We start from the raw sequence: 15,426 nt of genomic DNA, 5'->3' as shown, positions 1-15,426 counted from the left end.
TTTTCATATGCTTTTTGTGTAGCCCGTTTTATAGCATTCTTAAATTCATCCTGCCAATATCAAAATCAGATTAATTATTACACGAGACAATAAAAAGAATAAAAATTATCATTATGCAGACAAAAACCACGCACGTTATACATCACATAATATGATATATAAGCACAATCTTATCCCTTTTTTTTTAATAACAACGCACTACAAAAAAAATATGTTTTAGCGACAAATTTTTAGTGGCAATAATATAATGGCCACTAATTCTTTAATTTAAGTTATGCTTTGCAGTAATTATATATTTGCCATTATTACTATATATTATAATGGCAATTATTATTATTGCCACTAATAAATACAAAAAAAAATTAATAAAAAGTTTTGGTAACCATATAATTATGGCCAATATTATTCTTATTAAAATTACTATTAATAAATATAAACAAAATTTTAGTAAAAATTTATAGTGGCCATAGTGCAATGGCCAGTAAAATTACTATTAATAAATATAAACAAAATTTTAGTAAAAAATTTATAATGGCCATAGTGCAATGGCCAGGATTATTTTTATTAAAATAGTTTTTTGATCTATTACCCAAATCAACTTCATAAGAGATGGAGAGAAAGAGATTCAGAGAAAGTTTAAGCTCACCATCGTAACCGCCGTCTCCATCGCTACCGGCCTCGCCACCGCAGTTCAGATCGAGCAAAGGTGCCTCCCCACCAACGCAACTCCAGATCTGGTAGCAATGCCTTCTTCGCGAACAACGCTATCGCTATTTTCGGCTCTTCTCTTTTCTACTCTTTCCATTGCCGATCTCTCACCTTCACACCGCACCTCCGCCACTTGCACCGCCCCTGGTCTTCCACGTAGATGCACAAGATCGTCGCCGCCGGTAGATCTTCCTTTATTTTTTCGATTTTTTGTTTTTCATTTTAGATTTTTGTTGATTCTAAAATTTTGCATGATTTTTTGGTTGTTGTTGTCGCCGTCGCTTAGCTTGCTTTCCATGGCCGCCATGTGAAGTAGGCTCCGACGACACAACACCAGTAGCAGCATGCACGTCTTCCTCCTCCGGCGGCAGCGGCAACGACATTGGTTTCACGACTCGCCCTTCTTCGATTAATGTTTGTTTCACTAGCGCTGCTTGATTAATACGTTTTCGGTTAATTGCAAGTCCAATTTCTGTTTGATTATGTCAATTCTGTTTTATTATATGGTTTGAAACTCTTTATTATGTTAATTCATTCTTGATCTTGGTTCAAAATTTTTATGAAGATCTTCTGGATATTTAAAAAACATACTCTGCTGTCATGAAGATCTATTTATTTTGTTTTAGTTATACTTTGAGTTTTGACTGATTTCTATTTTAATGTCTTGTAATATTGGTATGCAAATTCGTGTTATTGGTTCTGCACTAGTTCCTGTTTGATTTGGATAGGTAACAAGCATTTGGAATGATGCTTTAATGTGCTTGAAATTCTGATAGTCTAATAAATTGTGACCATGGCTTGATCTCTCTGATTGTAAACAGATTTGGAATATTCTGTCTTAATGTTGATGACATCAAAGGACCTAAAATTCAAAGTGACTTTGTTGCTCCTTTTTCAAAGTTATTGTTTTCATGCATCACATCTGTTATGAGTTTACATTTTCTTAATCCAAATTTGCTTTTACTGTCCAATGATATTCATAATTAGGTAGAATAATAAAACAAATTTCTTAAGTTCTTAACAGCTTTAGAACAAAGTGTCTTAAATTAATAAGCAAGAGTATGTTAACTGAAAAGAAGTAATATTAGGTAGTATTGCTCAGCTTTAGCCTATAACAAAAATTGAAAACATAGTTATCTGGGTTCTCTCAATTGCCTGCATACATAATTTGCGTCTTATTTTTCCTTCAAATTGTTCTTATTCCAAAACCCACCCTTTGGTAAGCTAGTTTCATTCTCTAGGTTTATCAAATTGTTTGGATACTTTGAGTATATTTATTCAATCTGAAGTGAATAACATTTACAGAAAGTGGCCAGACGATTGATTTTCGAAAAGGGGCATGAGAAACTGGATCTTCAAACAGATGAGAGAAGAAAGAAGATTAGGAAATTTAAGGAATCAGCATGGAAATGTGTATATTTTCTATCAGCAGAAATTTTTTTAAAGAATTTATTCCATATAAAGCTTGTTTTTGGAATAAATTCTGCATATAAAGCTTTCTTTGTGACTCAAACATTACGTGCCTTGGCAAGGGATGGAAGAACCATGATAGCTTCTATTCATCAACCTAGCAGTGAAGTTTTCAAACTATTTGATCAATTGTACTTGCTTTCAGGGGGTAAAACTGTCTATTTTGGCCACGCTTCTGCAGCATATGAGGCAATAAACTTAAACTCTGCCTCAGTATCCACTCTTGTATTTTTTAACTTTTTTTTTCTAATAAGGTTTTGCCAATAATAATAATAAAATAAGTATATCTGCAGTTCTTTGCACAAGCTGAATTTCCATGCCCTGCTTTGAGGAACCCATCAGATCACTTCCTTAGGTGCATCAATTCTGACTTTGACAAAGTCAAGGCCACTCTTAAAGGCTCCATGAAACTCAGGGTATTCATTCACTTTATTTACACCATAGGATTGGTAGACTAAAAGATACTAAAATCAGGATGATAAATACTTTGATCTCTATATATGCATGTGTAGGTGTTCAGATCATGCACCAGAAGATGTTCCAGAAGCATTTCACAGCACCCTGCGAGATTTGCAGCTTGATTACATAGATTTATACCTTGTACGTAATACTACAAAGTCTATGCTTCCATCGGTTTAAAACTCAATGTTTTCTTTGTCCAAATAATTTTTTTTACAAAGATAGAGTGAAAATGTCGTAGAAATCCCCAATATATAAGAGTATTAGTTACCAATAGGCAACAGTTAGTAGTAATAGAAAGTCACAAAAAAAATGATGTGTTTGGAAACATATATCACAGAATTAGAATTAGAATTAATTTGATTTCAAAATCAAATTTTTTGTTTTAAATAAATAAAAAATAGAAATTGATATGGTTTTCTTAAGATTCATTGGCCTATTAGAGTGAAGAAGGGAAACTTAGGACTTCCAATGAAGGCTGAAGAAGAAGTGGCATTAGACATACCTGCCACGTGGAAGGCAATGGAAGCACTGTATGAGTACTACCTTTCATTTTTAGTATGGATATAGCATTTTTGAACTGCCCCCAATCTCCATTTCATTTAGAGGCACTCATCAGATCTCTAACCTTTTGTGTTACCTTTAATTTTTCTTATTATAAAACTCATCATAATAATTTTCTTTAAATGAGACGTGTTATTTGTACATTTATTTTATGCATTAACAAATGTGATCAATCAGTTTGAGGCAAGTGATGATCCCCTTGATAAGATAACTACTCAATGAGTACTACCGAACTTCTCAGCATTCTTATGCTGCAAAACAGAAAGTGGACGACATATCTAAAGTTGTAAGTTCTAGTTTCTTGATTCAAGATATGTAGTTGAAATTCATCAAACTTTGCATTCTCTAACTATACATAATATGTGGTTCAGAAGGGGACCGTGCTCGATGCCCAGTATTAAATGGTTCAGGTACTTATGCATAATTTTTATTTCAGATATTTTATAAAACAATGCACTGTTTTTTTTTTCTGGAACCATTAGCAATGCAACACAATATATATAATATGAGAACACTGAAAATTTTCCTTGTTTGAACGTTTGCACATTTGCACTTCTCTTTTGACTTTGTCATTTTGTTAGGCCAAGGATGGAATCGAACCTTCACGAGCAGAGATTTTTCTCAAAATTCATAAAAGGCGTAAGGATGGTAGACCATTGGATGAGGAGTCTGCAAAAGTAGTGGTAAAATTTATGAATTTTATCTTCTTGTTGTGATTGAAAAGTATAAAGGAACTAAATCATGCATTTATTGTGCTTTGAGAGCTATATACCATTGCATATTCTGTACCCTTAGACTTGAAATTTTGCTCTCTTTAACTGCCTTTTAAGTTATGAATAAATAGTAATTAGGGTGCTCTATCTGCTGCCGCTGCTACTGCTGCTCAAGTTGTAGTATAGATGTTGAGACATAGATTATGGCTCATGTTTCAGTTCACATATTATATATCATTTCTTTTATTTTAAATTAAAAGGTAGCTAAATGGCACTTGTGTGTCAAATGTTTATGTGCAGGTTGATACGACTGCATTTCTATATATTATACCAACTGCTCCCCCATTGGCATCACTGCAACTACTCTGGGACTCATAATTGGTGGCCTTGCTGCAGCATTGGCCTAGAAGAATTGAGCATATTTTATCTTTTTTTTTTTATTTTTTACAAAATGTGTTCAAAGTCAATGAAATGACAAACAAACCTCTATTATGTATTGACAAATACAGCTTTTAACATTCTAGTTTGTTAAAAGGAGCATTTTAATAGAAAGCTTATTTCAAATTTTTCTGATCAAAATTCAAATGCAAATTATCATTATCATCATTATTATTATTATAGAAAAATATAGGTTATTAGTTCTAATTAATAAAGTGAGTATAATTAAAAAAAAGTCTTTAAGATTTTAGCGGTAATAGTAATGGCAGCTAAAAGTGAATAATATTATAATTTTAGAATTTTTTTAGTGGCCATATAAATTGCCGGTAAAATAGATTTTAGCGGCAATAGTAATGGCAACTAAAAGTGAACAATGTTTCCATCTTAGAATTACTTTTAGTGGCCATATAAATTGCCAAGAAAATGGCCACTAAAAATTATATACTTTTTGCGGCCATTAAAATGGTCTTTACCGGCAAATGTTATAATGGCTACTAAAACTTTTTATCGACGAAGCATAAGACGGCTAATGTCTAATTGCCGGTAAATGTATTAGCGGCTATTTTTATTGTCGCTAAAAGTAAAATAAATGGCCGCTAAAAGTGATTATTTTTGTAGTGACGGTGCTAGCTAGTGAAACTATACACGCAGTAAATTAAAGTATATGTGAAGTGTTTCTTTAAAAACTAAAAATAAAGCATGTTAAGTAACAAAAACAAAAATAAACCCAAAACTTCACTCATCCTAAATTTAATAAAATGATGATGTAAGGGAGATAATAATTTAATAAGTACCAAAAATAGAACAAGAAAAAAAGTAAAATGTAAAAAAAAAAAAGAAATAGAGAATAGATTCTGCATAATTCTAGACTAACTGGTTTACTTATTATCATCATCATACAATAAAAAATGTGTCAGCAAGATCACACCTTGCATTAAGTCATTAACTTCAATAACCAATTTTTTAACGTACAAAAAGCTTAATCTCAATTTGCTCAGCAATACAACGTAGATAAAAAGATCAAATTAGACACTTAGCATACATACTACTAAAATACAACATCTAAAACTTTATTTTACAAATTTAAATGTTTTAAATAATTGCAGAGTAAAGTGAGAATTTTAAGATGGATGAAGGTAAATTTTTTAAAAAGGATTAGATTTAAGTATTATTAATTTTTATTCTTTAAATAAATCAATTAAATTAATAAAAGCATGCCCCCATAAACTCTTATTATAAAAACACTACAGTATTGAAGCTAATTACATGTATTTGTCTATCAAATGCAATATTGTTTAATACATACGGAAGAATTTTTTTGTCTTTTTTATTCACTATTTTTGCATCTTACTGTGGTGCACCACAAAACTTACATTCCTTTAAGTCTTTGCAATTTTTAGCATAGATCAACGTGCAATCATTAACGCAACAATCAATATTTACTGAAGTTAACCTGAGTTTAGAAACTATTTTTTTAGTTTCATAGAAGTTTTTTTTTTGGATTATATTATCTCTCATATACACATGATTACATGAGTTTTCTATATATCAAATTGAATTTTATTACGTATTTGCTACAACACAAGATTACATGAGTCTTCTATAAGATTAATTTATTATATTCAAGCTTGTATAATAACGTAACATATTAAAAATTACACAAGAAAGTAACATTATATTATTATATCATTGCATGAGATACTTCAAACAAACAATAATATAAAAAACTACAAACATGATACCCCCAAGCCTTGTACTATCATAACTAATATATACCTTTTGACTTTTTCTTAAATGGAACCTCATGAAGGTGGTTATAGCTGTATTTATAGATGAAAATGCAACCCAAATATTGGTATATGTCATGTTGCTCAATTGAAAAGAATTTGATATATTTTTTACTAACAGTTACAAACTTTGATATTGAATTCTTAAGCATAAAGAATTAACTTTAGACATCTTTATCTAAGTTTTCACTCATCTAATATTCTATATATATGGGCCAATCCGGCCCATATTTTGGAGTAAAAGAAATTATTAAAAAATAACATAGTCGTATACATGCAGAGACATATAACTACACGCATCATATGGCCACGCTGCGGAGAACAACGGTTTCAATAGTAAGACCAGGACCAAACCCAAAAAGCACACCCCAATCAAGTCCTTCTCCGGTGGTTTTAAGCCCTCTTTCAAGGGACTGCTTCCTCATCAAATCCATAATGAAGAACACACATGCACTTGACATGTTACCATAATTGCTAAGCACATCTCTAGTGGTTTTCATCTTCTCTGGTTTCAAATTCACCTTCTGTTCAACCTGGTCCAGAATTGCACGTCCACCAGGGTGAGCAATCCAAAATATTGAGTTATAATCAGATATACCCAACGGATCAAAAGCTTTACTGAGTGCTTCGTTGATGTTCTGTGAAATAATATCAGGAACACTCTTGTTAAGATAGAATGTAAGCCCAACTTCACGAAGGAGACCACCGATGGCTCCATGGCTACCAGGGACAAGTTTTTGATCGGTCGAAACAAGCTCAAAGATAGGCTTCTAAACCTCTGGCACAGGATCAGAACCAATGATAATTGCAGCAACTCCATCCGCAAACAATGCTTGTCCTACAAGACTATCCATGTCTGTCTCACTAGGACCACGGAAAGTGACTGCGGTATTCTCAGAACAAACGATAAGAACACGAGCATCCTTGTTGTTTTCAGCCAAGTCCTTAGCCAAACGAAGAACAGTACCGCCAGCGAAGCAGCCTTGGTGGTACATCATGTACCTCTTGACACATGGGTCGAGCCCTAAGAGTACAATGAGTTCGTAATCAACGCCGGGCAATGCAACGCCGCTGGTAGTGCAGAAGATCAAATGTGTGATCTTAGACATTGGCTGGCCCCATTCCTTGATGGCCTTGGTTGCAGCCTCTTTTCCAACTCTTGGTACCTCCCTGATCATCATGTCTTCCCTTGCATCCAACGACAGTGCCTTGTATGCACACATGTTGGGGTTCTCTCTTAATATCTCTTCTGTTAGGTACATATGTCTGGTCTTGATCATTGTCCTCTCACCTAAAATGATATGTAATTCACATCCATCAATACTCTTTTTCAAGTTTAAGACATCATCCACTTATATAAAAAAAATATTGGGTTTTGACATTTTAAATTCCGATCAGTTCGCGTATCAAACCTTTCAAATTATTCATGTAGTGATTTAATTTAATTCAGGTTTGATTTTAATAGTTTATCCAAATTTAATTATAGATATAATGTATTAAATCTAATTATATATGAGTAAATAAATAAGTGTGTGAAAGATCAAGAAAGTATATATGACCAAAATAAATTTGTTTATGTTTAGAAACATAGGAAAATAGTAACTTGTTAAGTAGTTATTGTTATTACTATGAGTTGGATACATATCATATTATGGTGCACGGTATAATATGTTAATTGTTGTGTATCAATAATTAATATCAAAGTAAAATGATGAATTTTAGGTTGATAAATAGTAAATTAAACAACATCAAAATATTTGATAACAATACTTACAAACAAGGTAGACAAAATCGCGTTTTTACTCGCAAAAGCGCACGATTCTACGCTTCTGGTCCATCTTTCCGTCGCGCTTCTGCTATCCGTGTTGGTGGAGTTGCAACCGTGCAGAAACGCCGAGGAAAATCGCAGACTCGTTGGAAGCGAGAGTTTTCCGACGATCCACGTCTCATGAAGAAAATTGGTCCATAACTTCAGTTTTGCATAGCCCAGTAAGCACCCAACCCGAACCCAAGCCCAAGCTCAAGCCCCAATTTGTGTTTAAGAAGGATTGGAACCCTAGGTTTCCCTATCCCCTCTCTCTCCCGTTCTGCATCTGAAGCCTTTCTCTTCTTCTCAATTCCGAAATCAAAGTATGGGTACTAGTGGTGGTGGTTGATGTGTCAATTCTCTATATTTCTCGTTCTCTTCTTTCAACCCTCTCTTCTCCTTTTGTCACTGCTAAAGCAGCATCGGTGTAGCTTGGTTATACTGCTGCCCTTTCACCATCACTCAAGCACCATGGGTGGTTTGGTCATGCTGTTGCAGCTCTCCTCTTCTTTTCGGATTGCTGGATGTCGCTGACTGCTTCACTATTAGCCTCCTCCTCCTCATTTTTTTTTGTTGTGTTTGTGTTTGTGGTGTTTGTGTTAGCTTTGTTGTGTTTAATTTAAACGAATTCTATTAATTTTTTCAATTTTCTTTGCTTAGTTATTAATCTGGTTTGCTAGCATATATTATAGCCATTAAGCGTATATGATATAGCATACATATGTTCTGCTCTGTAATTTTTTTTAATTTGTTCTATTTTGTTTTGTTCTAAATTAAAAAACAATTTTTTTTTGCTGTGGGCTTAGCCGCTTAGGTTCTGAATCTAATATGTTGTTAGGATATATATTTAGAATTAAGAATGTCATCTAACAATTTGGGTGTTTTATTTGTTATTTGGATTTAATTTAGTGTTATTGTATGAACTTGAGTTGTGAAGAGTTGTGACTGAGTATGATTTGTGAATTATGTGTGATTTCACTGATTTTATTTATTTGAGACTTACAAAATTTACGAGTTATATTTACGTTTCGTCTTACGATTTTACGAATTACGATTTTACATCGACCTTTCGAGTCAACATAAAAACTACGAGTTTACTACCTTGTTTACAAATATGTTGGAATTTTTTCTTTAGGTCGGTCATGTGTTCGCTATTAGTTACTCTGAAATAATAATCTGCATATGTACTCTGATCAACACAATTTGGTGGATTCGCTGTACCAATCGCTAACACGGTTGCTGGGCCTTCTGCCCTTTGTTGAACCTTGTGGATGTCATTCACAGCCACCATGTTTTCTTAGCTAAGTTCTTTGGGATAGCAAAGCTCAGGTATGTTCTTTGGAAAAACAAATGTATTTTGATTTGATGAAGACTTAGGCAGGGGGTGGGGGGATATTTATATGCTTGAGAGTAGGGACATATGTGGAATTAAATGGATATAGAAAACGTGCTCAACTCAAAAGTGTCGTGATAGTGACAACGATTATTATTTATTTAGTTAACTTCAAAAATGATGTTCTCAAAGAAAGTATAGTAAACTCGTGATAATGTCCCAGGTCAGCACTATTCGAAAACGATGTTCTCTGACTTTGAAAGGATAAACCCGCTGCAATTTTCTATTAGGGGACATCACTCTCTTATTCAGTGATTTATTGGAGAAATTTTTTATTGCCTTCTATTTTTTATATTTTAATTTTATTTGTATATTATTTATGCTTTCAATTATCTATTATTTATTATCTGTTATCTATTTTTTATTATATATAATATAAATGTAAACATATTTAGTGTATAATCTTTTATTCTTAAAATATCTTTAGTATATAAATTTATTAAAAGAAAGTTGTGCTTTCTAAATTTTACTTCTATGTTTTATTTTCTAAGATATCTTTTATCATATATAATGTATATAAAATAATATTTTGTTAATTCTAAAACTAAAATATAAGACCTCTTAAAATTTAGAGAGTGTAAAACACTTAATTACCATCTAGGCTAATATATATCATATTTATTGTTAGAAAGCCACTCAAATAAAAACGTTTAAAATATCTTTTTTTTAAGATATTTTTAAGTAATTAAAATTCAATACATATAATTTATTAAATCAGGTTATTTTTATCAAAATTAGATCAGATATTTTGATTTGGCCAAAAAAATCGATAAACTATACTTTGAACCGGTCTAAATTAATTTTTCTTTTTATAAAAATAACTACAATATCCCTATTATAAAAAATGACTAAAATACTCTTAATATTATTATTATTTTATATTTATATAAATTTTAAAAATATAAATTCTAATCCTTTTCTTTTCTTTATGCCGTTATAAGGTTAGATTTAGGATTTTAAAAATTAATATATTTACATATATAATAAAAATATTTTAGTCATTTTCTATAATAGGATTATTGTAGTCATTTTCTAAAATAAAAGAATATTAATTTAGGTCGGTTCAAGGTTTAGTTTATCGATTTTTTGGCCAAATCAATTTGTCTGATCTAAATTTGACAAAAATAATACAGTTTAATCGATTATATGTATTAAATTTTAATTATTAAAAAATATTTTTTAAAAAAAATATTTTAAGTATCTTTGTCTGAGTGGCTTCCTTATTGTTATTCTATATATTTAATGAATAACACATTAATTAATACACTAATAATTACATATGTTATATTAATATTTAGGTATTTTTTCGAATATTAATTTTTATCAATTATTTAGCGAATAAAAAATGTTTACAATATACTTATACGGGTTTATTTCTTTATATATTTGGGGCACTCTTCTGTACAGATTGGAGTGGTATAGAGAGAAAATATAATTCTTTTTATAGTTTTTTTATTATTTTATTATTATTCAAAATGTGGATCCTACCTTTATTAATCTCTCTTTCATTCTATTAAAGGAAAAATCAGTAAACTTACATCTTTACCCTATAATTCACCTATATATTTATAGTACCTATTCACAAAACTATATTATTATTTTTTTTCGATCTAAAAATAAATGACCATTTGTATTCATAAAAGATGAAAACGCTGACATATATACCCACACTAAATCAAAACTAAACTTGTATCCACACAAAATACTTTCCGTGTAATAAAAGTACTCTGTTTTTATAAGTGATGTTATCACTTTTATATAAATTTCATTATTAAAATTAAACATGATGTAGTTGGACTGGGTGTGTGAGGAGTTTGGTGAAGGACAGTGGAGTCTACCACCATATATGAGTCTGCTGGTCTTATTTAATTGACTATATTAGATGAGTTTAGTAGATGAATTTACTAAGATGGCGGCAACCATATTTGATTAAGATATATAGCATGTCAATGCAAAACATATTTGACTAAGATATTCCACTATTTATGTCCACATCAGCATGCAATAATACATCTCCGCTAGTGTATGTATATAAGAAGCATATGTTGTTCTTTTCTATATATATATATTCTTGTTGAGAATTATAGGTAAACGGAAAATAACATAATTGAATATAGAAGACTCATAAAATACTCTTTAAATTTTAAAAGAAATAAAATACTCTCTTTAAGATTAAGGTTCTGTATTCAAAATTAAAATTTGATTGTAAAAGACTAAAATACCCTTTTAAAATTAAAGTTATTTAATTTGTATTATAAAATAGAAATTTAAATTTAACTTTAAAAAGACTAAAATACCATGTTTGAGCTAATTTTGAAAACATAATTTTTTTTTTTTAGAATTAGGGTTGTTTAATTGTACTGGACATTAGTAATTTGAATTTGATTATAAAATTAAAAGTCTAAAATATAAGTTTGGTTAATTTAAAAATATTAATAAAAGACTAAAATACAATTTTAGAACGAATATACTTTAAATGATTTAGAAAGTGAAACTTTGAATTTTATTTTAAAAAAACTAAAATACCCCTTTAGGCTTAATTTTAAGGATAAACCACGATGATATTCTACTAAATTTGGTCACTATTCCAAAAGCTTATTTTAGTGTTAGCTTCTTGAATGAGCATAACCCTGATCCCTTCGTTGACATCATCACTACACTACAAGAAAATTAGTCTTTTCCATGCTTTTAAAGCATGTCGAAAAGTGCAAAAAAGCGTAGGAATAGCTTTTCGCCACGCTTTTTGAACTATCGGCACGTTTTTAAAAGGATTACATCTGCAAACGTGTTGGTTGCTCTATCGTCACATTTTTGTTGATTTATCGGCAAGTTTTATTTTTTGCCACGCTTTTATCTATTGGCATGTTTAAAAACGTGGCCGTATGTATAATCCTATAGCCACGCTTTTAAAACGTACCGAAAAGTGTACATATAGCCATGCTTTTAGAAGCATGCCCATTGGTTTGGCTTTGGTTACGCTTTGAAAGCGTGTCGATAGGAGACATACACCCACGCTTTCTTAAACATGCCTAGATGTGAATCTATTGCCACGCTTTTAAATCGTGGCTACATCCTTATCAAATTTTTTTAAAAAAAATACTAGTATGGGTAGAATTTTTTTTTAGATTTTTCTAATACAAAATAAACCTGCTTTCATACAAAAGAGATGTTAAAAGATTCATTTTTCATTGATTTGATTTACATGGTATGTACATGTTACAAACATTTGAAAAAGAAGAAAAGAAAAGCCATGACTATGATCAACTTCCAGCAAGCTTTTGCTATCCGAGGTGACATCTTAAGAAATAAGTACTCAGAATTAGTAAAAGGAAAATTTACAATTCCATCACAAAAAGCTAATAACCTAATTCTTAGATATTAGTATCACAAAATTGTCCATCCATTCTGTTGTGAACAGCTTTCACCACAACTACTCTAGCCGCCATAGCAGCCCTATTGTCGCTTATTTTCATGTTCAAAAGTGCTTTTTTCATGCAACCTTCAATTTTCCTAAAACACCCCCTCAAAAGCTTATGAAGATGCTAGGGGAAGCCTAAAGAAAATCTCAGTTCCCACCTGCAAATGCATATCCAGCAAGGCAGAATTAAATAAATAGAATCAATCATCATAACGTCATGCAAAACATATTTAAAAACAATGTATGAAAAGGAAGTATTTTTTAATTGAGTTTGAACTTGATTATCCATAACCAAAGCACTGTTTATATGAAATCCAACATAAAACCAACTACCTTACCATTTTTCCTTTTTTCTTTTGTGCATTTCAAATGATATAGGTAACTAACTCCTTAATAAAATTAACTATTAAAAACAATGAAAGAGAAGAAACCAGGTTCAATCTTAAAGCATGTAGGGCTTGCATCCATATTCGAATGCTGCCGAAGCTGGGAAAGACCTATTCAACCTATTCTATGTAAGATTTTCACGTTTACCTTTTTTACACCTCATCTCTTCACTTTCAGCATCTGTGGCGGAAAAAGAATGACAGATATTTCAAGCGAACTTTTCCATCTTTGGACAACATATGATATTGAGTAGTTTTTTCGTACTTAGATATTCTAGTAGTGCATTCTTTTGGGGCATTTTCATGCCGAGATATGCAAAAATATGAACATATCTTGTTACCTGGCTAATCTCTAAGGCTAGGACCTATGCGTTATTCTTCTCCTAAAATAGATTCGGGTTCCCTGTAACATGAACCATAGCTCAATCTCTAAGGTTAGACCTATGTTTTAAATTTTGCTCTCTCTTTCTTGAGATTTCTTATCCTCTTCCTTTCATACTCTCTTCTTTCACTGCATTAGGTTTCTTTCCTTTTTACTGTAAAGCTAAATATGAAGTCACCAAACTTAGAGTAACAATTAATAATCACCATGGTAAAGTTAGTTTATTCATGTCCAAAGTAATGAATTATCTGAATAAGTTTGATATATGATAAAAGTAAGCTACTTTTTCTCCCTTTAAAGTGATATAAAAAAGACTATTAATTGCCTACTATTCATATATGAGTATTAAGTTCATCAGACTGATATTAAAGTGAATCGCAAATAGCTATACTATGAGAGATTACCTCGCTTACACATGTTGCTGAGGGAACATGATGATATACTATATCACTAGCTATAGAAGCAACAGGAGCTTACTGAAAGGACAAGAATTAAAGAAAAATGAAAAACTAAAAATACATAAATAAATAGAACATTTTCGCCATGAAACATCAGCACCTGAATGAATTGAAAAGGAAGTTATCAGGATAGAACAAACCTTTACAAGAGTTAGACTATAACCAACTCCATAATGATGCTTCAAGAAAAGTGAGCTGTCAAAAAATACTATAAATAAGAGGAGAAAAAAATGCTTAATGCAATCATGATACCTAGATGTGCATTTAAAAGTTAAAACTAAATTTCCACCAATTTTACCACTAGAAATCAAGTCATCATAGAAAAATAACAAAAAAAAACTGGAAATTCAGAAAGTAACTGCACATAAAATTTAATGAGTTGCCTAATATGAAATCCAAAATAGGCAAACAGTGCACACATATGGGTGTCGGTGCACATGCACGCGTATGCGCACCATGAGAGGATAGTAGAAAAAGAAATTAACCTAGTTGAGAAAGGAAAGTACAAAGTGGATAAAGGCATATAATAAAATATATACATATATACACAACTTAATCTCCATATATAAATTTTGTCATTGATCCTCATGTTCCATTTCAATCGCTAGCTTTCAAATGGACGGTGTAATTGGAGAAAGTGAGAAGTAAATTAAACCTTCCTCGGCATTTCAGAAAACCATTGGCCATGATAGCTATCCGATCATCTAGTTCATATGATTCATCCATTGAATGAGTTGCTAGTAAGATTATCCTTCCCTTCTTAAATTTTTGTATTAACTATGAAGTCAAACGCATTGAGTATGGATCCATTCCGCTGGGAGGTTCATCAAGAATTATAACATGCCAGGTAAGATCAAGGGATTCCAATTTTTTTCAATATATGAATACAAAATAGAGCAAGTGTTTTTGATATGCATACTACTTTATTGTTTCCTATCAATGCAATTCCAAGAGATAATTTCCTCTTCATGCCACCAGAAAGAACTCTCACAACACTGTTAATTTTATCATCCATCAGGACCACCTGGTCATGCAATAACCATTATTTATAATCCCGTATTGATTCATAATTGAACAGAGTAAAGGGATAAAAGACAAAAATTTAGGGATAGGAGATGCAGGACCATGTCTACATTGCAAAAGGTTCATCAAAACGTGATCACAAACTCCTGAACAATTTAAGATTATATTAATTTCAAATACAGTAGCATTTAGCTAAAAATAAGTGCCATGATAACCTTATAACTTTCAATATTGGGCATACAATAACCAATTTCCCATAATGTTATTGTAGAATGTAAAACATTTGCAAGAAACATTCCTTTGTCTCCTAACCAACCCCTTTCTAAATTTATCATAGTTGGGGAAATTTTATATGACTACAAAAAGAAAAGAACTATTAATATCACCAAACTCACCTCATCAGTCATATGGTGAATATTT

General features: G+C 31.3%; 1 protein-coding gene and 1 pseudogene across 1 annotated transcript; one reads left to right on the top strand and one right to left on the bottom strand.

Annotated features, from left to right (window-relative positions):
- Positions 1 to 743: 743 nt before the first annotated feature.
- LOC107638924 (uncharacterized) lies at positions 744 to 4,388 on the top strand. Its single transcript, XM_088484381.1, has 8 exons — positions 744 to 864; positions 995 to 1,122; positions 2,014 to 2,367; positions 2,472 to 2,594; positions 2,691 to 3,487; positions 3,573 to 3,611; positions 3,783 to 3,884; positions 4,215 to 4,388. Exons 1-5 carry the CDS (start codon positions 744 to 746, stop codon positions 2,757 to 2,759), a joined length of 795 nt encoding a protein of 264 aa, XP_088340507.1. The 3' UTR covers positions 2,760 to 3,487; positions 3,573 to 3,611; positions 3,783 to 3,884; positions 4,215 to 4,388.
- A 1,909-nt stretch (positions 4,389 to 6,297) lies between these two features.
- Positions 6,298 to 9,237, bottom strand: LOC107638920 (stilbene synthase 3-like; annotated as a pseudogene).
- Positions 9,238 to 15,426: the final 6,189 nt, after the last annotated feature.

The sequence above is a fragment of the Arachis ipaensis genome, chromosome B4 (genome assembly GCF_059453495.1).
Source record: "Arachis ipaensis isolate K30076 ecotype BB chromosome B4, ASM5945349v1, whole genome shotgun sequence".
In the NCBI taxonomy this organism is placed as follows: Eukaryota; Viridiplantae; Streptophyta; class Magnoliopsida; order Fabales; family Fabaceae; genus Arachis; species Arachis ipaensis.
Note: the sequence above shows the minus strand (reverse complement) of the source record. Positions and strands in the feature narration are given on the sequence as shown.

Excerpts from the sequence above, each read along its gene's own strand:
- LOC107638924 (XM_088484381.1), top strand. The coding sequence starts at position 744 with ATGCCTTCTTCGCGAACAACGCTATCGCTATTTTCGGCTCTTCTCTTT. Across the intron at positions 865-994 it reads CACCGCCCCTGGTCTTCCAC|CTTGCTTTCCATGGCCGCCA; the intron begins GTAGATGCACAA and ends GCCGTCGCTTAG. Across the intron at positions 2,595-2,690 it reads AAGGCTCCATGAAACTCAGG|GTGTTCAGATCATGCACCAG; the intron begins GTATTCATTCAC and ends ATGCATGTGTAG.